Source organism: Scyliorhinus canicula, chromosome 24 (assembly GCF_902713615.1).
Source record: "Scyliorhinus canicula chromosome 24, sScyCan1.1, whole genome shotgun sequence".
Taxonomy (NCBI): domain Eukaryota; kingdom Metazoa; phylum Chordata; class Chondrichthyes; order Carcharhiniformes; family Scyliorhinidae; genus Scyliorhinus; species Scyliorhinus canicula.
The window spans coordinates 6,150,285-6,173,118 of NC_052169.1; the positions used below are offsets into that span (position 1 = coordinate 6,150,285).

A 22,834-nucleotide genomic window follows, 5' to 3' on the forward strand; every position below is an offset into this window, starting at 1 on the left:
AAGATGTGCAGGGTAGGTGGGCTGGCCACACTAAATTTCCCCTTAATTGGATCAAATTAACTGGGTACTTTTTGGTAACCATGACAGTAGCAGTTCCTTTTGTACTTCACCCAAGTTGCATATTTCGGTCGTGACCTAGCACCTATATGTGGACACTCCCCATCAGGAGTGACTGGACAGTGATTGGGTACAAGTATCCAGGCGGGCTGTTTGTTTTCCTTCTGTTACTTGGCTACACTATGACTGGGAGGAACATCCTTACTATTGCTCTGTCTGAAATCAGTCAATTCAACACAAACGTAGGAATAAAATGGACTTCCATTGTTTCAGTACACTTCATTATTCGATCAGCCATTTACCAACTACTTGTCCATTTTACCCTGCAAAGATTCATCTTTTTGATTCATGAAGGTTCAAGCTAGATGTCCAGCTTTAATTCTGTAAAATTGTAATTTTTCAGCAAAGGATTTTTAAAAAATATAAAATTAGAGTGCCCAATTCTTTTTGTTTTCAATTAAGGGGCAATTTATTTAGCGTGGCCAATCCACCTAACCTGCACATCTTTGGGTTGTGGGGGTGAAATCCACGCAGACATGGGGAGAATGTGCAAACTCCACACGGATAGTGACCCAGGGCCGGGATTCGAACCCAGGTCCTCAGCGCCGCAGTCCCAGTGCTATCCATTGCACCACATACCGCCCCCCGCGAAGGATTTTTTGAGCAAAAATTGTTTAAATCCAGTTCGATGGTTAAAGAAATCTATTTCCTACATTTTCTATTGTTCTCTTCTGGAATGACTCCATGGGGCACCAGGGCGATTTAATAAAAAATCTAATTTAGCTCGGTGATCCTGAGGCCAGTTATGGCTCTTCAGCTGCTGCCTTAGCTGACAGACTTCCTCACAGACCAGGAATTGGACCAGCATCCTCTGGACTGTGTGGCTCACTGTCAAGTGGCACATTTGCGTTGTAATAAAGGGGAGCTAGCTTTTCTCCTGATCACTTGTATTCCTGCACTATTTCCATGTGGGCTAACTAACTCTTATGTTGACGGCTAGGAGTACGACTGATGGATTTACCTTCAGATTATTTCCCTCTCTAAATCAATGAATTGCCAGCAGCTCAGCCAAGTGGAGAGTTCATTGACCCTCTGACTCAAATGAGTTACTTGGGGAGTGGATAATAGCTGGAACACTGGGGAGCTGGTCGTTGAGATCAATGTTGAAATCGAACTCAGTCTGGTGGGATGAAAGTCTTTGTCTCCCAGCTGTGAGAGTTACTCCCTGTCATGCTAACGGCGTAAAACACTCCCTGGCTTGGCTGGAAATTAACATTTGCTCCATCAGAGTGGCCAAAAGCTGTTTGCTGGAGACAAAAATGACACATTAGTACAATCAGAGGTACACATCTCTGCACCTCACTGTGCCTCACCTGACCTGTGAGTACTCAAAGGTTGGCACTTTGTGCCTGAAATGGTTCTGTTCCCCAGCATTGATGTCCTTTACATTGATGAACACAGAATTCACACCGGAAAAGAGTCACATTAATTCACTGTGTGTTCAATGAAGTCGATCTAGCATGATGGAGCAGTGATGAGCATTTGAAGTATTGCACACTGTGTAAGCCTTTTGTTGTTCAGTACAGTGCATGCCTTTGTGTTTAAAATCACATTGGTGACCTCATGATTTTCACCCTGCTTATCTTTCTTGTATGTATTACAGACATAATATATTTGCAGCCTCCCAACATTTCTATGTGTAACATGATCGGCAGCTCTGTGGTTAGAGTGAAATTGGGAAAATTTTAAATACCATTTCAGAAAAGGGTGCAAAAGTGAATCAAGCATAATTTGGACTTTCAGTAGGTGTCGATCCTCCTCCCTGTGGGGAGTGTAGTAAAATGCCTGTGAAATTATATTGTGCTCATAGTTTGAGGTTATTTATCAAAACTGTACATAAAGCTTGTAATGCAGTCACTATCTAGCAAAACGTTAAATATTGCAATTATTTCTATTCTTTCAAGTACCACAGCTGGCTTCTAGGGCATTGCCCAGTTGTCACTTTCCCCATAGCAGTGTAAATGGCATGCGATTGAACAGTGGGCGATACCACACCTGAACCAAATATCCTTCTCACTCAGCATTTTGAGAATGGTTGGGACAAAGCGATTAGCAATGGGAACTCTAGTTCCCTTACCTCCTGCCTTCCTCAGACTGCCCAGGGTATCAGTAGTAACTTGGCTAAGATCAGCTAACTCAGCACAAACTGGGAATTGAATTTGTGGCGTTCTTTGTTCTATGACTTGGTCTTGGCAGTGTCTTAAGCAGAATACCTGTATGTGTTCAATTCTTCTATCTGCCCTTTCGTTGCTCAGAAAGAGGGGCGACGTATGGTGCAGTGGTTAGCACTGGGACTGCGGTGCTGAGGACCCGGGTTCGAATCCCAGCCTGGGTCACTGTCCGTGTGGAGTTTGCACATTCTCCCCACGTCTGCGTCGGTTTTACCCCCACAACCCAAATATGTGCAGGGTAGGTGGATTGGCCACGCTAAATTGCCCCTTAATTGGAAAAAAATATCTAATTGGGTACTCTAAAAACAATTTTTTAAATAGTTGCCCAGAAAGGGAGCTGGTTAATGGAGCTTTGTGAGAGCAAAGACTGAAATGTTTGCTCCAATAAATAAATGAGCATCTTTGAATACTGTACTGGGTTGGTTTGATTCATTCCCGCTTCGCTAATCTTTCTGTGGTCACAGTAGATTGGACTTGAAATAAGTTAAGTTGCCGTTTTGCATGAAATGGCAAGCTGGATAAGTGAATGGAAAAATAGAGGTGATCCAGCTGGTGAGGGACAGATCCTAATCTGAGATGCACATGGGTTGGTTTGTTTTTTTTGATGGGGCTCTGGTATCGAGCTACTGCTTGTAATGTGCTGTATGATGTTGGGAACTTTCACTGCAACGGGGATTTTGTTTAAAGTGCCTTCTGCCGCTACTCGGTCTCTTTGACATTGTAAAGCAGGCTGTCTTTGTGTTGTTAAACAGAAAACTGGCAAGAAAGGGGGCTGGCCCAAAGGAAGAAAAAGGAAAAAAGCAACCAAGGACAGCAATGCGCCTAAAGCTCCACTGACTGGCTATGTGAGATTCCTCAATGAACGTCGGGAGCAGCTTCGAGCACAGCGGCCAGATGTTCCCTTTTCCGAAATCACCAGAATGTTAGGGAATGAATGGAGTAAACTTCCTGCAGATGATAAGCAGGTACCGAGTTGAACAACGCTTGTATCTAATGTTGGGCACAACTGAATTCCCACAACTGCAAACCTCATCTGACCATGGTTACAATCTTGTAATATTTATCTGTAGCAGCAGAGCTTTAACAGGACCACATGAACATGTGGGATGGGTGGCTTGAAGATGTAGCCCATTGGTGTGCTGTGCCACAAGTCTCCAGGTCCACATGGTAAACTCTCATTGTAAACCAATCTAACATTTATGCAGTAGAGCTAAAATTCCCCACTCACCCACCCACCGAAAACAAAACTTTTGAGGGCCGTGAGTACTGAACCGAGGCCCCTATTTGGGGACAGCATCAAGGTGAAGGGGATGAGGAGATGAGGGCAGCACGGTAACACAGTGGGTAACACTGTTGCTTCACAGCTCCAGGGTTCCAGGTTCGATTCCCTGCTTGGGTCACTGCCTGTGCGGAGTCTGCACGTTCTCCCCGTGTCTGCGTGGGTTTCCTCCTGGCGCTCCGGTTTCTTCCCACAAGTCCTGAAAGACATGCTTGTTAGGTGAATTGGACATTGTGAATTCTCCCTCTTTGTGCCCGAATAGGCACCGGAATGTAGCGACTAGAGGCTTTTCACAGTAACTTCATTGCAGAGTTAATATATGCCTACTTGTGACAATAAAGATTATTAAAGAAAAGATAAATTGGAAAGCTTCAGTTATATGATGGGTTTTGAGAACTTCAAGGGCGGTGAAGAATGAGAACAAGACGGGGAATGGCTTGTACTTTGCAGTGGTTGGAATTAAATAAATGCCTCCTTTTGGGAATCATCGATCTGCAGCAGGTTATGTGTTGGTACAAGGGCACGTTGTACCATCAAGGTGGCCTGTCCGCTTACATTTAGCAATAAAGATGTCTACAGTAATGAAAGTGACTGGGGAATTTATATGGTTCATTATGATTTTTCACACTTGTAGAAATCATGCACGAACCAAGTAGAGATCACTGTGAGAGCACTGCGTGCATATATTCTTCATCACTGTGTGCCTGTGTGAATACTCAATTTGTCTGTCTGTGGTAGTTGTGTGTTAGTTGTTATCTAGGTGAATATGTGATCAGTCTAGTGTTCTCTGCTTAGCTCCCAACACTGTAAATTCCAAATGCATCCCATCTCTATAAACCCTTTGTGTGTCATAATCAGTCTGTTCTGTCTATCCAGCACTATTTAGATGAGGCGGAGAAAGACAAAGAGCGCTACATGAAGGAGCTGGAGCAATACCAACAAACCGAGGCTTACAAACGGTTCAGCCAGAAAGCAGATGACAAACGACACACAAAGGGACTGAGTCAAGGTAAAAGTAGGGAGGCTTGTTGCTCACTGAAGTGCTGTCAGTGGTTTAATTCCGGGTACAGCTGAATCCTGTCAAAACCCGAAATTCCGTTTCTTTTAACCCCCCCCCCTTTTTGTTTTGTTGCTGTGTTTCCTTATGCCAGACCGCTGTACAACTTTTAGGCAATTTCACATGAGACCAGTAAAGACAACTTCAGGCACAACTCTTCCTCAGTTGGCTGCATCCCAGGATGTAAAGATCGGGTTCAGAGAACCAACAATAGCTGTGTTCAGGAGAGAAGGATGAAATTCACCAAAAGAAAAATGCATTTATTTGTCTTGTCCTCTGATTTAAACCAAATACCAAACTAACATTAAGGCCTCACATTGTCAATGGGTTGATTCCTTTGAGTACTAACACAAATGGCATTTTATTATTATTTTTTTATATCTCCTCTGTCCTTTAGATGAAGGATCCCGAGCTAATAACATTCCTGTTGCCGAGGTAGGACTGCTAATTCATTACTTTTACCAGCACAAGAGTTAAGAAATGACGAATGTATTAAAAAATACACCTGGAAAATAGAATAGATTTGCATTTATTGTTATTGAACACCATAGAATTGTAGAATGGTTAGAGCACTGTTGTGTCCTTGCCGGCTCTCTGTCCCACAGCCCTTCCTTTTCCCTGCAAATCTTCTCTCTTCAGACAATTGTCCAATTCTCTTGAAGGCCTCGATTGAATCTGCCTCCACCGTACTCACAGGCAGCACATCCCAGAAATCTAACCGCACACCGAGTAGAAGGTTATTCTTCACGCCATGGCTGCAGCTTTTGGCCAATCGCCTTAAATCGGCATCCTCTGGTTCTTAAACTTTCCGCTGGTGAGAGCAGTTTCTCCTTAGCTTCTCTGTGCACACCCCTCATAATTTTGAACACCTTGGGCAGCACGGTGACGCAGTGGTTAGTGCTGTTGCCTCACGGCGCTGAGGTCCCAGGTTCGATCCTGGCTCTGGGCCACTGTCCGTGTGGAGTTTGCACGTTCTCCTCATGTTTGCGTGGGTTTCGCCCACACAACCCAAAAATGTGCAGGTTAGGTGGATTGGCCATGCTAAATTGCCCCTTAATTGGAAAAAATTAATTGGGTACTCTAAAATTATTTTTTAATAATATAATAAAAAATAATTTTGAACACCTCAATCAAATCTGTTCATCTTCACATCTCCAAGCAGAATAGCCACCACTGGGGAGGACGGCAATTTACAGTTGACCACGCCACCAGTTTTTTGGGCTTCTTTTACTGAAGTCACTGGACTACAGTTCTATAGGCAGCAGCTGTCTCCCAGTACCGGCCCCACTTGACCATTCTTCATTCACCAGCGGTCAGCCTAATTTGAAGGTGGTTTGTGGAGGGGCTGTTGTCAAGTGACAGTTAAACCTGAAACACTTTGTCAGTGTTTCCCACCCTACCTCCCCCTATGAACCAAAACCCCCGCCCAAGCGGGCGCAGGAGCCTGTCCTGAAGGTGAGTGAGTGCCTTTAAATTTGCTTACCTTTCAGCGGGAGCAGGGTTTGAGGGAATACCAGGTAAGCTCTTCCTTTATTTTTATTTTTCTTGTTTTTTTTAAATCTAGAGGTGATGTCAGGGAAGGCAGTACAATGCTCCTCCTGCAGAATGTTTGAGGTGAGGGACACCATCAGTGTCCCTGTTGATTTCATCTGTGGGAAGTGCACCCAACTCCAGCTCCTCAAAAACCGTGTTAGGGACCTGGAGCTTGAGCTGGATGAACTTCGGATCATTCGGGAGGCAGAGGGGGTCATAGATAGGAACTTCAGGGAAGTAGTTAGACCAAAGACTGGAGATAGATGGGTAACTGTAAGAGGGACTGGGAAGAAGCAGTCAGTGCAGGGACCCCCTGCGGTCGTTCCCCTGAGTAACAAGTATACCGTTTTGGATACTTGTGGGGGGGGGGACTTACCAGGGGTAAGCCATGGGGTACGGGCCTCTGGCACAGAGTCTGTCCCTGTTGCTCAGAAGGGAAGGGGGGAAAGGAGTAGAACATTAGTAATTGGGGACTCAATAGTCAGGGGCACAGATAGGAGATTTTGTGGGAGCGAGAGAGACTCACGTTTGGTATGTTGCCTCCCAGGTGCAAGGGTACGTGATGTCTCGGATCGTGTTTTCCGGGTCCTTAAGGGGGAGGGGGAGCAGCCCCAAGTCGTAGTCCACATTGGCACTAATGACATAGGTAGGAAAGGGGACAAGGATGTTAGGCAGGCCTTTAGGGAGCTAGGATGGAAGCTCAGAGCGAGAACAGAGTTGTTATCTCTGGGTTGTTGCCTGTGCCACCTGATAGTGAGATGAGGAATAGGGAGAGAGAGCAATTAAACACGTGGCTACAGGGATGGTGCAGGCGGGAGGGATTCAGATTTCTGGATAACTGGGGCTCTTTCTGGGGAAGGTGGGACCTCTATAGACAGGATGGTCTACATCTGAACCTGAGGGGCACCAATATCCTGGGGGGGAGATTTGTTAGTGCTCTTTGGGGGGTTCAGCAGGGGCATGGGAACCTGGATTGTAGTTTTGGGGTATGGGAGATTGAGAGTATAGATGTCAGGAGCACAGATTTGACTTCGCAGGAGGGTGCCAGTGTTCAGGTAGGTGGTTTGAAGTGTGTCTACTTCAATGCCAGGAGTATACGAAATAAGGTAGGGGAACTGGCAGCATGGGTTGGTACCTGGGACTTCGATGTTGTGGCCATTTCAGAGACATGGATAGAGCAGGGACAGGAATGGTTGTTGCAGGTTCCGGGGTTTAGGTGTTTTAGTAAGCTCAGAGAAGGGGGCAAAAGAGGGGGAGGTGTGGCGCTGCTAGTCAAGGACAGTATTACGGTGGCGGAAAGGATGCTAGATGGGGACTCTTCTCCCGAGGTAGTATGGGCTGAGGTTAGAAACAGGAAAGGAGAGGTTTTCTATAGGCCACCTAATAGTTCTAGGGATGTAGAGGAAAGGATGGCGAAGATGATTCTGGAAAAGAGCGAAATTAACAGGGTAGTTGTTATGGGAGACTTTAACTTTCCAAATATTGATTGGAAAAGATATAGTTCGAGTACATTAGATGGGTCGTTCTTTGTACAATGTGTGCAGGAGGGTTTCCTGACACAATATGTTGACAGGCCAACAAGAGGCGAGGCCACATTGGATTTGGTTTTGGGTAATGAACCAGGCCAGGTGTTAGATCTGGAGGTAGGTGAGCACTTTGGAAACAGTGACCACAATTCGGTGACCTTTACGTTAGTGATGGAAAGGGATAAGTATACCCCGCAGGTCAAGAGTTATAGCTGGGGGAAGGGCAATTATGATGCCATTAGACATGACTTAGGATGTGTAGGTTGGAGAAGTAGGCTGCAAGGGTTGGGCATACTGGATATGTGGAGCTTGTTCAAGGAACAGCTATTGCATGTTCTTGATAAGTACGTACCAGTCAGGCAGGGAGGAAGAGGTCGAGCGAGGGAACCGTGGTTTACCAAAGAAGTGGAATCTCTTGTTAAGAGGAGGAAGGAGGCCTATGTGAAGATGAGGCATGAAGTTTCAGTTGGGGCGCTTGATAGTTACAAGGAAGCGAGGAAGGATCTAAAGAGAGAGCTGAGACGAGCAAGGAGGGGACATGAGAAGTCTTTGGCAGGTAGGATCAAGGAAAACCCAAAAGCTTTCTATAGGTATGTCAGGAATAAAAGAATGACTAGGGTAAGAGTAGGGCCAGTCAAGGACAGTGGTGGGAAGTTGTGTGTGGAGGCTGAGGAGATAAGCGAGATACTAAATGAATACTTTTCGTCAGTATTCACTCAAGAAAAAGATAATATTGTGGAGGAGAATGCTGAGACCCAGGCTATTAGAATAGATGGCATTGAGGTGCGTAGGGAAGAAGTGTTGGCAATTCTGGACAAGGTGAAAATAGATAAGTCCCCGGGGCCTGATGGGATTTATCCTAGGATTCTCTGGGAAGCCAGGGAAGAGATTGCTGAGCCTTTGGCTTTGATTTTTAGGTCATCATTGGCTACAGGAATAGTGCCAGAGGACTGGAGGATAGCAAATGTGGTCCCTTTGTTTAAGAAGGGGAGTAGAGATAACCCCGGTAACTATAGGCCGGTGAGCCTAACGTCTGTGGTGGGTAAAGTCTTGGAGAGGATTATAAAAGATACGATTTATAATCATCTAGATAGGAATAATATGATTAGGGATAGTCAGCATGGTTTTGTGAAGGGTAGGTCATGCCTCACAAACCTTATCGAGTTCTTTGAGAAGGTGACTGAACAGGTAGACGAGGGTAGAGCAGTTGATGTGGTGTATATGGATTTCAGTAAAGCGTTTGATAAGGTTCCCCACGGTCGGCTATTGCAGAAAATACGGAGGCTGGGGATTGAGGGTGATTTAAAGATGTGGATCAGAAATTGGCTAGTTGAAAGAAGACAGAGAGTGGTAGTTGATGGGAAATGTTCAGAATGGAGTTCAGTTACGAGTGGCGTACCACAAGGATCTGTTCTGGGGCCGTTGCTGTTTGTCATTTTTATAAATGACCTAGAGGAGGGCGCAGAAGGATGGGTGAGTAAATTTGCAGACGACACTAAAGTCGGTGGCGTTGTAGACAGTGCGGAAGGATGTTGCAGGTTACAGAGGGACATAGATAAGCTGCAGAGCTGGGCTGAGAGGTGGCAAATGGAGTTTAATGTGGAGAACATAGAACATAGTACAGCACAGAACAGGCCCTTCGGCCCTCGATGTTGTGCCGAGCAATGATCACCCTACTTAAACCCACGTAACCCGTATACCCGGTAACCCAACAATCCCCCCATTAACCTTACACTACGGGCAATTTATCATGGCCAATCCACCTAACCCGCACATCTTTGGACTGTGGGAGGAAACCGGAGCACCCGGAGGAAACCCACGCACAAACAGGGAGGACGTGCAGACTCCACACAGACAGTGACCCAGCCGGGAATCGAACCTGGGACCACTGGAGCTGTGAAGCATTGATGCTAACCACCATGCTACCGTGAGAAGTGTGAGGTGATTCACTTTGGAAAGAATAACAGGAATGCGGAATATTTGGCTAATGGTAAAATTCTTGGTAGTGTGAATGAGCAGAGGGATCTCGGTGTCCATGTACATAGATCCCTGAAAGTTGCCACCCAGGTTGATAGGGTTGTGAAGAAGGCCTATGGTGTGTTGGCCTTTATTGGTAGAGGGATTGAGTTCCGGAGCCATGAGGTCATGTTGCAGCTGTACAAAACTCTGGTACGGCCGCATTTGGAGTATTGCATACAGTTCTGGTCGCCTCATTATAGGAAGGACGTGGAAGCTTTGGAACGGGTGCAGAGGAGATTTACCAGGATGTTGCCTGGTATGGAGGGAAAATCTTATGAGGAAAGGCTGATGGACTTGAGGTTGTTTTCGTTAGAGAGAAGAAGGTTAAGAGGTGACTTAATAGAGGCATACAAAATGATCAGAGGGTTAGATAGGGTGGACAGTGAGAGCCTTCTCCCGCGGATGGAGGTGGCTAGCACGAGGGGACATAGCCTTAAATTGAGGGGTAATAGATATAGGACAGAGGTCAGAGGTAGGTTTTTTACGCAAAGAGTGGTGAGGCCATGGAATGCCCTACCTGCAACAGTAGTGAACTCGCCAACATTGAGGGCATTTAAAAGTTTATTGGATAAGCATATAGATGATAATGGCATAGTGTAGGTTAGATGGCCTTTAGTTTTTGACTTCCCATGTCGGTGCAACATCGTGGGCCGAAGGGCCTGTACTGCGCTGTATCGTTCTATGTTCTATGTTCATTCATGAGGTCAGGGGACAAGCGCAAGTGGATTAATATATCTGTGGAGGTATTATAGCAAGGAACAATCCTCCTCTCTTCTGACATACAACTCTGTGTTCTTTCTAACTTGGATTCCAATCAGATGCAGGAAGCCCGGTTGATTTTCCTAGTGCAGGATGTTGAAGACAATGACAGTGCTGCTCACATTGCTCCAGTTAAAAACAGACAATCAGTCCCTCTCTTCTATGTTGGGAGCTGCACTGGGCAGAGTCCTCGCCGTTTAAACACATAGGATCTCCATAGAGTTCTTTTCCTTAGTGGAAAATGCCTGAGCTCCTGACACCATGGTTATGATCAGGATAGAGTTAAAACCGCATTTCTATCCCTACCTCATTCCATCTACTGCTGAAACCTGCATTCATGTGTTGGTCACCCCCAGACTCCACTATCCCAGTGCTTTCCTGGCCCAGACCCACCTTCCACCCTCCATAGAATCATAGATTTTACAGGTCAGAAAGAGGCCATTCGGCCCATCGAATCTGCACCAGTCCTTAGAAAGAGCACCCCACCCAAATCCACACCTCCACCTATCCCTGTAACTCAGTAACTCCACCTAAACTTTTTGAACAATTTAGCATGGCCAATCCACCTAACCGGGCATCTTTGGACTGTGGAAGGAACCCAGAGCACCCGGAGGAAATCCATGCAGACACGGGGAGAACGTGCAGACTCCACACAGGCAGTGACCCAAGCCAGGAATCGAACCTGGGGCGCTGGAGCTGTGAAGCAACAGTGCCAACACTGTGCTACCATAGACTTTTAAAAAAAAAAATCCAATTAAGGGGGCAATTTAGCGTGGCCAATCCACCTACCCTGCACACCTTTGGGTTGTGGGGGTGAGACCTACGCAGGCACGGGCAGAATGTGCACACTCCACACAGGCAGTAACCTCAGGCCAGGATCGAACCTGGATCCTTGGCGCCGCAAGACAGCAGTGCTAACCACTTTGCCACCGTGTGGCCCCTCACTCTCCATAGACTTAAGCGCATCATAATCACTGCTGCACTGACCCTCTGAAAGAGCACTTCACTCAAACCCACTCATCTTCCCTGTCCCAATAATCCCTTAACCTAACCTACACATCTTTTTTGAACACTAAGGGGCAATTTAGCATGGCCAATCCACCTAACCTGTACATCTTTGGACAGTGGGAGTTAACCCACGCAGACGCAGGGAGAATGTGCAAACACCTCACAGACAGTCCCCCAAAAATGGAATTGAACTAGGGTCCCTGGCTCTGTGAGGCAGCAGTGCTAACCACTGTGTCACGGTGCTGCTCCTCTTTCTGCTCATGTTCAACCAATGGTACTAATTCAAACCCAGATTATAATCTTTAAAGTTCCTTTTGAATTGTGAGCATTTAAAAAATCTTTGATTCCTTGAGTCATGAATGAATCACAAAGTGATAGCGACACTGCTCATTTCGCCATATCCACACCTGAAGAATCACCTACGAATGAGGCACTGGTGTGACATAAATGTTAGTTTCTTAAATCAGAAGCAGTTACTCTGCAATTTTGTAAAGAAAGATATTGGCAATTGTGAAATAGTTGAAAACACCACCTTTTCCCCAAAACAAACAGGGAGCAGTGACGATGGGTGTTATTGTGGCTTCAGATTTTTTAAATCGAAAAGGAAAGATCTTCGCATTAAAAGCAGAGAAATAAATCCGAAACATGGGATTTCATGTTTTTACGTTTCTTTTGTGGGTCAGCTTACCTTTGGGAAATTTCTAGCAGTGTCCTCATAAACACAGACTGGTAACAGCCCAGGAACAGACGCAGCTTCCACTGAAGCCTTTCACACAGTCGGGTTTGGTGAAATGTTACACTCTAGGTGCATGCAGCAGAGGATGCTGCAACACCCTCAGCCACGACCACGGCTGACGAATGAAGAATGAGGAGAGGGCGGCACGGCGACGCAGTGCTTAGCACCGCTGCCTACAGCGCTGAGGACCTGGGTTCAATCCCGGCCCCAGGTCATTGTCCGTGTAGAATTCTCCCCGTCTCTGCGTGGGTTTCACCCCCACAACCCAAAGATGTACAGGGTAGGTGGATTGGCCATGCTAAATTGCTCCTTAATTGGAAAAAAATAATTGGGTACTCTAAATTTATTTTAAAAAAGAATGAAGAATGGGGAGTGAGGGAGATAGAAATCAAATTGAGAAAAAAACAAAGAGGTGTAGCCAAATTATAATGGGGTTAAGGTCAACAAATGACATGGCTGAAAATGTTTGCACAACGGATCAGAAGTAGGCTCTGCATTTCCTAGAATGAAGCAAGAAAGAGTTTAAAGAAAGCCCTGTGGACTGCAAGGTTGGCTTTCACTAACTTGGAAGTGACAGCATCTCCGCAGAGGGATGTGCTATTTCCACGAAATAGGAATTGCTTTTTGTTCATTATGGTGACATCTTGAAATGATGTTCTGGACAGAAATTCATTGAATGCTGTTGTTTGCCAGAATTGATGTTGCAGAAATAAATTGTAGAATGTTGGCCCATTAACAAAGTGGAGTGACACGGTTCCACTCGTTATCCCCATGGATTAAACTTTGTTTTTTTTTGTGTTTTGCGCTTGGGCCAGGGCTAGCTTTATCAGTAAACATTAAGACTGTGTATCCTGTGGAATTACGCACAGTCCTGAGTAGATTCAATTATAGGTCATTGATGCAGGCGTGATAGCTGATTACTGACCATTTTGTCAACTATTTTTATATTACGCGATGCAAATGTGACTCTCAACAATCGTACCTAGGTGAATTTGACACCAGATTAAGTAGATAGTATTTAGTCAATGAAATGTCGGGGTCCGTACAAGACCAACGCTGCTTCTGATAACCAACCCTGAAACCAGTGGGTGCTTGCAAGTGCAAGAGATCACATTAACATGGATACATTTGTTTTCCTTGGAGAAGAGAAGGCTGAAAGAAAATTTGATCGAGGTATTCAAAAAAATCCCGAGGTGTCTGGCCAGAGTAGACTGGGACATACTTCCCACTCGTGAAAAGGTTGCGAATAAGTGGGCACAGATTTGAAGTAATCGGCAAAAGAAGTGAAAGAGGCATGAGGAAGAACTTGCACACTGAGCGTTAAGGTCTGGAGTGCACTGCCTGCGAGTGTAGTGGAGGCAGTTTCCATTGAGGCTTTGAAAAGGGAATTAGAGTGTTATCTGAAAAGTAAGAATCTGCAGGGTACAGAGAGAAGACTGGGGAAGTGGCACAGGAGAGCCAGTGCAGATATGATTGGCCGAATGGCCTGTCTACGCATGTGACAATTCTGTGAAAACGCACCAATCTTTTTCTTTAGCCAAACCTGTGTCTTCCTTATCTTTGCCTTCAAATAGATTATTGATTTATCTTTGCAATAAAGCAGAGTTTATGCTTTGTGCTCCCCATGTTCTGTAAATAGTCTTTGGGATAAGAAGCACGATGTACCTTCACCGAGCGATGCACTGTGAGAAAAACAACATGCAGCTCATTGGGGTTAATGGCACAGCATTGCTGAAATGTGCCGTGGGAGGGTGGCAAATGGGATATCAATGACTTCCTGAGCAGTATGCAGGCCACTCTTGCATGCTTCCTGGAAGCCTTTTACTGAGTGACATAAGCAGAGCCTGGAAGAAGATCTCCAGCCAAACCTCCTATTCCAGCACATGGCATGGAAAGAGAGGTGAGGGGAAGAGAAAATAATGTGTCTCACAAAATGTACCTGTGGAACTTGTTCCAATGTGTTTTTGTGGAAGTTGTTTAATTTGGTTTCTATATGATTACGCTGATAGACTCCTGGTAACATGCGTAGGTACAAAAGGAGGGGGAAACAGTGGATTTTCCCAGATGTATAGAAAATGGATGATGATTCTGCATTTTTTTTTACAAAAGCAAGGCGAGCTGAAGGATCGATCTGTGTTGGATATTCCTATTTTCTCTGAGGAATTTTTAGACCACAGCAAAGGTAGGAAGAGCCAACATAAATATTATAGCGCAGGGCATTTAATTATCGGGGGGAAATAACATCTAAGCTTCCCATTGAAATAAATCGAGAGCTAAAACATTGAAGCTGCTTATTTTGGCCAGACTTATCTGTGCCGGCGAGCAACTAGTCCTCATCACATTTACCCACCGTGCTACAGTATCCCTTCAATTCATTCATCAACCTATCCAGTCTAATCTTGAAAGTTCAGTTTCTGCTTAAACCATCAACACTGGAAGTCAATGCCACAGCCTCACAACTCTGTACGCAGATGTTCTTGTGCTGCCTGTTCGAAATAATTTGCATTTAATCTTGGATCTTGACCCCTTACTTCTATCTACCCCTATTCCATCTTTCATAATTTAAAACATTTTTATTGTATTTCCTCATTCTTTTGAGAAAGGACAGGATTTTTTAAGTTTCTCCTTGCATCTCTCCTATTAAGGTTTTATATAGGTTCATCATTATGTCTTGGCTTTTATATTCCATATTTCCTAAACTGAAGCCCGGAATTCTCCAGACGTTGGGATTATTTTTTCCTGCTGGCAGCACACCCCCTCCTGCGGGTTTCCCGGCTGCGTGGGGTGGTTTCAATGGGAATTCTCATTGACGAGCAGCGGGAAGAGAGAATCTCGCTGCCAGCGAACTGTGTGCCGCCGAGAAACACCGTCACGGGGGAACTGGGGAATCCCGCCCAAAGTCTAGAATTAAATTAGCTTTTTGTGTTCTGTGCACCTGTATCCCCAAGTCCTTCTACTCTTCCACACCACCCAGCCTATTTAAATTCAGGGTATAATTACTGCTGTTTATTTTAACACTTGTTTTCATTTCTTTCTTCTGCATTGTCGTTTGAACCCCCACCCCAAATATAAAATTTAATCACTTTGTTTTTCTTGAATGGCAGCTCGGGAAAGGGAGCTTCGGCAGCTGAGGAAGTCCAATATAGAATATGAAGAAAGGAATGCAGCCTTACAGAAACACGTGGAGAGCATGAAAACAGCGGTCGAGAAGCTAGAGATTGATGTGATGCAGGAACGAAACAGGAACGTTGTCCTTCAGCAGCACTTGGATACCCTGCGGCAAGCACTAACATCAAGTTTTGCCACCGTACCATTGCCAGGTATTCCGTCTTTGAGCATTTAGGACTGTCGGCTTTTAAGTTTGACGGGCGAAATAATTTCCAAGCCAAGCATTTTCATAAATAGAAAATAAATGTAATAAGCATCCTTCGTGCCCGCTTGATGTTGCGATTGCTATGGAGAAGCATCAAGATCAGAGCTGCACACAGGAGGGGCAAAACGAGCAAGCTTGAGCAATGTACACTTTGTATGTTCTGCCTAGAGGCGAGGACAATCCATTTATGTGGATTCCTCAGATTGATCCATGGTAATTCAACCCCAGGAGTAAGCTGAGGATGTACTGTTTGAAGAATGAAGATAGTATGACTCACCGAAGACCACAGTATAGTTTTGACAAAGTGAGGATAGAGTTAATCTGGAAGTTTAGTTGTGAAACCGAGGCAAATGGGAAAGTCTCCATGTTCAACCTCCAGTCTGAAGCCAAGACGGGTATTGCGGCACCACAGTTTGTCTTCATGCCCCTTTATGAATGAGGGGGTAAGAAAGTCCGGCAAATTTTTGCTGCTGAATGCTATCCAAAGATTCCTGTTGGAAAGTGCATGTGGGTTCAGACAAAGAAAACAACAGGCATGCAGGTGGTATGGTCACTTAGGCCCAAAATCAAAAAGCTGCCACTGTTAAAGGAAGCATTCCAATAGGAATAAACACTTTCAAAGTAAAAAAGGGAGAAAATGGGCAACAACAAAAAAAGGCAGTGCTTGTTCACAAAGCTCACCTAATGACGGGGTGTTGTCTGTTGTCGATGTTCTTTTCGTAAACTAGAAATGTCCGTTGAAAAGATATTATAAGTCCAAAATATCGTGAGTCCAAGTACAGCTTTGCTGAAATGACATTGAAGACAAGGTCTGATTGTAGGTTATCGAGGATCCTTTGTACTTTTAAAGTCGGAGGAATAATTGGAATTTAGGATTGCCCTGGGAATGGAATGTTCCATATCGAGTGTCTGTAACGGTGCCAAGATTTCAAAAGCTGAACCTGATCTCATGGGGGCTGTGTGCTCAAAGTTAAAAACGAGCAGTGTATATTTACTGCCAGTAGATTACTGCTACATTAGACTAGACTTTGTGCCATTGATGTTAACGAGGGTGGCGGCAAATGGCTCAGAAAGGAACTTGCTACGAACAAATGATGACGGTTAGGTGGATTGGCCATGCTAAATTGTCCCTTAGTGTCCAGGGATGTGTAGGTTAGGTTAGGGAGTTATTGGGATAGGGTGGGCAAGTGGGTTTGGGTGGAGAGCTCTTTCAGAAGGTCAGTGCAGACTCAATGGGCCAAATGGCCTCCTTATGCACTGTACGGATTCTATGATTTCTATGAAGGGATGCAATTGCTCTCCTGGAGTGTACCAGCGCACACCAGATTCTCACCATGATTTCTTATCAGCGGGGTCTCCAGTCTTAACCAGACTAGGGAGGAGGCTAATAAAAGGAATGCAATGATAAGATGCTCTGTGCCATTTCCTGTGCACCTTCTAGCCACTTTATTAGGAGTGATTTTGATAATCATAGATTTTGAAGATTCAGTATGGTATGTTTCCTTATTTGTTATTTATTACTGATTAATGTAGAGATATACAAGCCTATTTTAAAAATCTTTTGGGAAGAATGTGTTATCTTTTTCCTAAACCCATATCCTAGTTTGACTAAATAGGGTATTTTTATTTTCCAATTTTCTCCTTTCCCGAAGATGTGAATATAGTTGGGTGCCTCAAGTGCCAACAGGGCATTTCTCTGCATCACAGGAAAACCAGATCCTGTTGCCATCAGGTAGCACGCAGAATCAATTTTCTGCTGGGAATGTGCGAACACCAGGAGGGAACAGGATGTTAAGCTGGTTAGGCTTGAACTTGAATAGTTGAATATTCTGCAAGTATTCCTCGTTAGTGAATGGTTAACTGGAGGAGCAGAGGGTATGTCAGCAGGTTCTTATTCTTTAAGGCAAGGAATCTTGACAAATTGTCTGGAATCTATTGAGCTTGACAAATCTTCTGGAATTTTTTGAGCTTGACAAATCTTTTGGAATTTTTTGAGGATGTGACCAGTAGAGCGGACAAGGGTGAACCAGTGGATGTTGTCTATTTGGACTTCAAAAGGCTTTTGACAGTGTCCCACACAAGAGACTAAGTGAGCAAAATTAAAGCTCATGGTATTGGGGGTAATGTAGTGACGTGGATAGAGAACTGGTCGGCAAACAGGAAACAGAGAGTGAGAATAAACGGGCCCTTTTCAGAGTGGCAGGCAGTGACTAGTGGGATACCGCAGGGTTCAGTGCTGGGACCCCAGCTGTTCACAATATACATGAATGATTTGGACAAAGGAATTGAATGCAATATCTCCAAATTTGCAGATGACACTAAGCTGGGTGGCAGTGTGCGCTGTGAGGATGATGGAAAGAGGCTGCAGGGTGACTTGGACAGGCTGGCTGAGTGGGCAAATACTTGGCAGACGCTGTTTAAAGGGGGTAAATGTGAGGTTATCCACTTTGGTGGCAAAAACAGGAAGGCCGATTATTATCTGAATGGTGGCAGTTTAGGAAAAGGGGAAATGCAACGAGACCTGGGTGTCACGGTGGAACAGTCGCTGAAGGTTGGCATGCAGGTACAGCAGGCGGTGAAGGTTGGTATGCAGGTACAGCAGGCGGTGAGGGTTGGCATGCAGGTACAGCAGGCGGTGAGGAAAGCTAATGGCATGCTGGCCTTCATAGCGAGAGGATTTGAGTATAGGAGCAGGGATGTCTTGCTGCAGTTATACAGGGCCTTGGTGAGGCCACACCTTGAGTATTATGTGCAGTTTTGGTCTCCTAGTTTGAGGAAGGACATTCCTGCTATTGAGGGTGTCCAGTGAAGGTTCACCAGACTAAGTCCCGGGATGGCAGGACTGACATATAAAGAAAGACTGGATCGACTGGGCTTGTACTCACTGGAGTTTAGAAAAATGAGAGGGGATCTCATAGAAACATATAAAATCCTGATGGGACTGGACAGGCTAAATGCGGGAAGAATGTTCCCGATGTTTTTTTTAAATTTAAAGTACCCAATTCATTTTTTCCAATTAAGGGGCAATTTAGAGTGTTCAATCCACCTGGCCTGCACATCTTTGGGCTGTGGGGGTGAAACCCACGCAAACACAGGGAGAATGTGCAAACTCCACACGGACAGTGACCCAGAGCCGGGATCGAACCTGGGACCTCGGCACCGTGAGACTACAGTGCTTACCACTGCGCCATCGTGCTGCCCTCATGTTCCCAATGTTGGGGATGTCCAGAACTCGGGGTCACAGCCTAAGAATAATGGGTAAGCCATTCAGGGTTGAGACGAGGAAGAACTTCTTCTCTCAGAGAGTTGTGAACTTGTGGAATTCTGTACCTCGGAACGTTTTTGGGGCCAGTTCATTGGATATATTCATGAGGGAGCTGGACGTGGCTCTTGCGGCTAAAGGGATCAAGGGGTATGGAGAGAAAGCAGGAGTGGGATACTGAATTTGCATGATCAGCCATGATATTGAATGGTGGTGCAGGCTCGAATGGGCCGAGTGGCCTACTGCACTTATTTTCCATGTTTCAATGCTTCTATGAATGCAAGACAGTTGACAAAAGAGCAACACTAGCCTCTTTTCTGATGCTGTTGTAACCCTATTATAAGTGCAAGTTTTCCCCTTTTTACAGGTTCTGGGGAGACACCCACCCTGGAAACCATTGATTCCTACATGAGGAAATTACACGGTATTATTCTATCCAACCCTCAAAATAATGAGAATCTCATTGCCACAGTGCGCGACTTAGTAAGCCGACTTGACAGGTGAGGACGCAGTATTCAGCATCCAAGAACACTTTGTGTGTTGCCCCTTCTGAATGCTTTGTGAGAGTGCTGGCGACTATTGTGAATCTCTGTGTTTGACTCTTAAATTGAGACCCTATTTGATATTCAAAACCATCCACCCTGTGAAATATTTGCAGTGTGCTATTTGTACAGTGAGTATGGACCGTGGGGCTGTGTGGGGCAACATGGGATAACAATTCTTTACAGATACAGCACGAAAGCTCCAAAAGATGATTGTCACCATAACATGATGATTGGCAGAAACCAAGGCCACTGACCAGATTAACCCCTCTGCTCTCCCATCCCCGTCTCCAAACCAATAAGGGACGTACAAACGTATAAAATACTTTATATACAACAATCTCCTTGAAATTTCCTATTTCAACCTCCACCCCTAATACGATGGTTGCTGAATAATTCAAGAGTGCAACCACTTGACTGAAATGTTGAGAAGGCTGAAGGTTGAGCCCTGGGACTCCTCTCCAAGCCCTGAAATCTTCGGAGTTACAGGGAAGCTGGGAGGTTTGGTTGAGCACACACATCTATTTTTATTGCAGTCCTCTCAAAATGAAATGCTGAAATCAAGTGAAAACAATTTTTAGCATAGAAGCCACTACCAGCATTTTGTATCAAGTGTTGTACACCTACCAGAATGGCACATAATAACAAAAATAAGAGAAACACACAACACAGTTGACTGTCTGGTGACGAATTGCAGCTGACGTAGGATTGTGTAAAATTGGATTGGATTTGTTTATTGTCACGTGTACCGAGGTACAGTGAAAAGTATTTTTCCGCGAGCAGCTCAAACCGATCATTTAGTACATGAAAATAAAATAAAATAAAAAGAAAATACATAAAAGGGCACAATACATAAATACATAAAATGAGCGGCAATCTCTGACTTGTGCAATGTCACAATGGTCACAATCCAGGAATGCCCTCCCTCACAGTGGCGTGGGTGTACCGACCAAAATGAATTGCAGCGGTTTACCACCGCCTTGTCAAAGGCAATCAGGGGTGGGCAATAAATGCTGGCCTCGGAAGCGACACCCGTACCCCACAAATGAATTCTAAATAATAGGCCTGCCGGAATCGAGCAGAAGAACTGCAGAAACGGATCATTGAAATGGAGGTTTGCGGGTTCCTTTTGGAAGGTGACCCTAACATGGCTGGGGGTCCCCCCTGTGCTTTTCCTTTTAGAAAATAAATGCAGAACTTGAAACCATGGGAACTTCCAACAAGCCACAAAATCCCTGGATGAGGTGCAGCATGACGGCTGACACCTATGGAACTTGACCCCGACCCTGCAAGAAATTGATTCCATCATTGAGGGAGGGGGGGGGGGGGGGGGTTGGTGTGTGTGGATAGACTCATGGTTAAAACATAGCAATGTAACATTGTTTTAAAATTTAATGCCTGCATGTTTTCAAAATATTGCTGGATCGGGGCTGAAACCAGATGTGAAGGGGGAAGAAATGTTGGATAATTAACCAGAAAGGTTTCAATGTTCTAATTCTGGTTAGATTATGAAAAATTTGACAGGTTATAAATCTGAATGAAACTTGTAAAAAATGTTTTAAATTGCTTTTTTTCTCCCTTCCCCTTCCCGCTTGCCCCCTATATCCAGTTGAAATGGTGATTGACTATGGAGGCATCAGCGTCTGTTCACACATCTGGATGGAAGGTGCCACTTATAGACTTGCAATGGGAATGAAATGGCAGCTACTGTCTGAGGCTTTGGATCTCAGCCTATCCCGGAGAAGAATTGTTCCCAGCTGCGGGTCCCCTCCCATTTCCAATGGGCTGATAAATCTGCCGTCCTACAGGGGTTCTGTTGTGTTGCCTCTTGTTAGCTGGAAGCATGATGTCTTCTACCTCCTTTGCTGGGTGACTCAAGCCAAATGTTCCTGTATTATTTGTGTGAGGCCTTCTCTTGTGGCATTGGACGTCTTGGGTGCTTAATCATCAAATTCATCTATTCATTGCTTTTTTTTTATTGACTCTTTTGGACTCTGTTTTCCCTCTTCTGCCCTGAAAGTGGCAACATGTACATAGAAACAAGCTCCTGGATGAAGCTGGTTTTTCACGATTTTAATTGATGTTCTTCAGAAATACTGACAATTACCAAGCCCAGAACTTTTGAAACAAGTTGACCGAGTGCCCCGGTGGTTGAATTGGAATGCATAGAACTGAGTCAGACAGAGTAGGGAAGGCCCACATTCGGTTCCTGATCTGCGCTGGCTTCCCAGATCTCAACTAAGTAGTGGTGCTGCAATTGGCCTCCGCTCTCCTAAAGTGAGCAAAGAGGAAAATGATCCAGAGTCTCCACTCCTGATTGCTGTCCAGTTCTTCCTGCTTGAAGGAACATGTTTGGCGAGGGGACACATCAAATGCCTCTGAAGCACCTTCCGATGAGAAGAGGAAACCAAAAACATTACAGTCTTTACAGTGCATTAAATCCAAAATGAGATTGAATTGGTGCAAATTGTATTGTATCTAAATCATGAACACCAGCTAAATGATGCAGGGAACGCTGCTGTTTTTGTGGTGCTCAGCCACATCATTGTTGAGACTGCGGCATAACCCCAGAGAATACACTCCTAGACTTGTCTGTCATTTTAAGCGAGGCTGGTTTATTTTCAACACTCTTGGGTTTCAGAGTGTTGAATTGTCTGATCTGGGTTTGCTGTAGGGAAAGGCTGACATAATAGCAATGGGGCTTCTCCGGTTGTACTCGGGTGTTTGAATCAGAGCCAAAGTGGATCCTATTTCCTAGGTGGATCTTGGTCACGCAGTGCCAGTGGGTCGGGTGGGTCATGTTGTATCTCAGGTTGTGCTTATTGTTTCAGAATCGTGCCAACTTCTGTGGTGCTTAGCTGTGAATGTGACTGATTAACTGATTCAGTACCAGAAGCTCTTTTGAGTGTTTTGGAATGTACACCTCAGGTGGAACTTTTACTCCCAAAGAATAAATAATAATCTTTATTATTGTCACAAATAGGCTTGCATTAACACTGCAATGAAGTTGCTGTGAAAATCCCCTAGTCGCCACACTCCGGCGCCTGATCGGGTACACAGAGGGAGAATTCAGAATGCCCAGTTCACCTAACAGCACGTCTTTTGGTACATGTGGGAGGAAACCAGAGCACCCGGAGGAAACCCACGCAGACACGGGGAGAACGTGCAGACGCCACACAGACAGTTTCCCAAGCCGGGAATCGAACCCGAGACACTGGCGCTGTGATGCAACAGTGCTAACCACTGTGCTACCGTGCTGCCCAGAATGGACTGTCTTCACCCATGAACTGGGGAGGAAGTGGCCTAATCCCAAGTGCTATCCAGTGATCTCCATTAGAAAAATGCACGCGTAGACATCATGGCAACATAGAAATAGAATTGTATTCTTGTCATATGGCCTCCCCCATATTAAAGGAGTAAAACACTGCCTCATCTGGATGCTGTTCCGTAGG

General features: G+C 45.1%; 1 protein-coding gene across 5 annotated transcripts in view; it reads left to right on the plus strand.

Moving 5' to 3' along the window:
- Positions 1 to 22,358, plus strand: part of hmg20a (high mobility group 20A) — a 59,059-nt gene extending 36,701 nt beyond the window's left edge. For 3 of the 5 annotated variants that reach the window (XM_038784223.1, XM_038784226.1, XM_038784225.1), the window contains 7 exons: positions 3,041 to 3,253; positions 4,444 to 4,576; positions 5,022 to 5,059; positions 14,315 to 14,387; positions 15,310 to 15,525; positions 19,208 to 19,340; positions 20,992 to 22,358. In XM_038784223.1, the coding sequence (XP_038640151.1) occupies positions 3,041 to 3,253; positions 4,444 to 4,576; positions 5,022 to 5,059; positions 14,315 to 14,387; positions 15,310 to 15,525; positions 19,208 to 19,340; positions 20,992 to 20,995 (810 nt within the window). In that variant the 3' untranslated portion in view covers positions 20,996 to 22,358. Of the gene's footprint in view, positions 1 to 3,040; positions 3,254 to 4,443; positions 4,577 to 5,021; positions 5,060 to 14,314; positions 14,388 to 15,309; positions 15,526 to 19,207; positions 19,345 to 20,991 lie in introns of those variants that run through there. The other 2 variants (XM_038784224.1, XM_038784227.1) reach the window with 1 other exon arrangement.
- Positions 22,359 to 22,834: the final 476 nt, after the last annotated feature.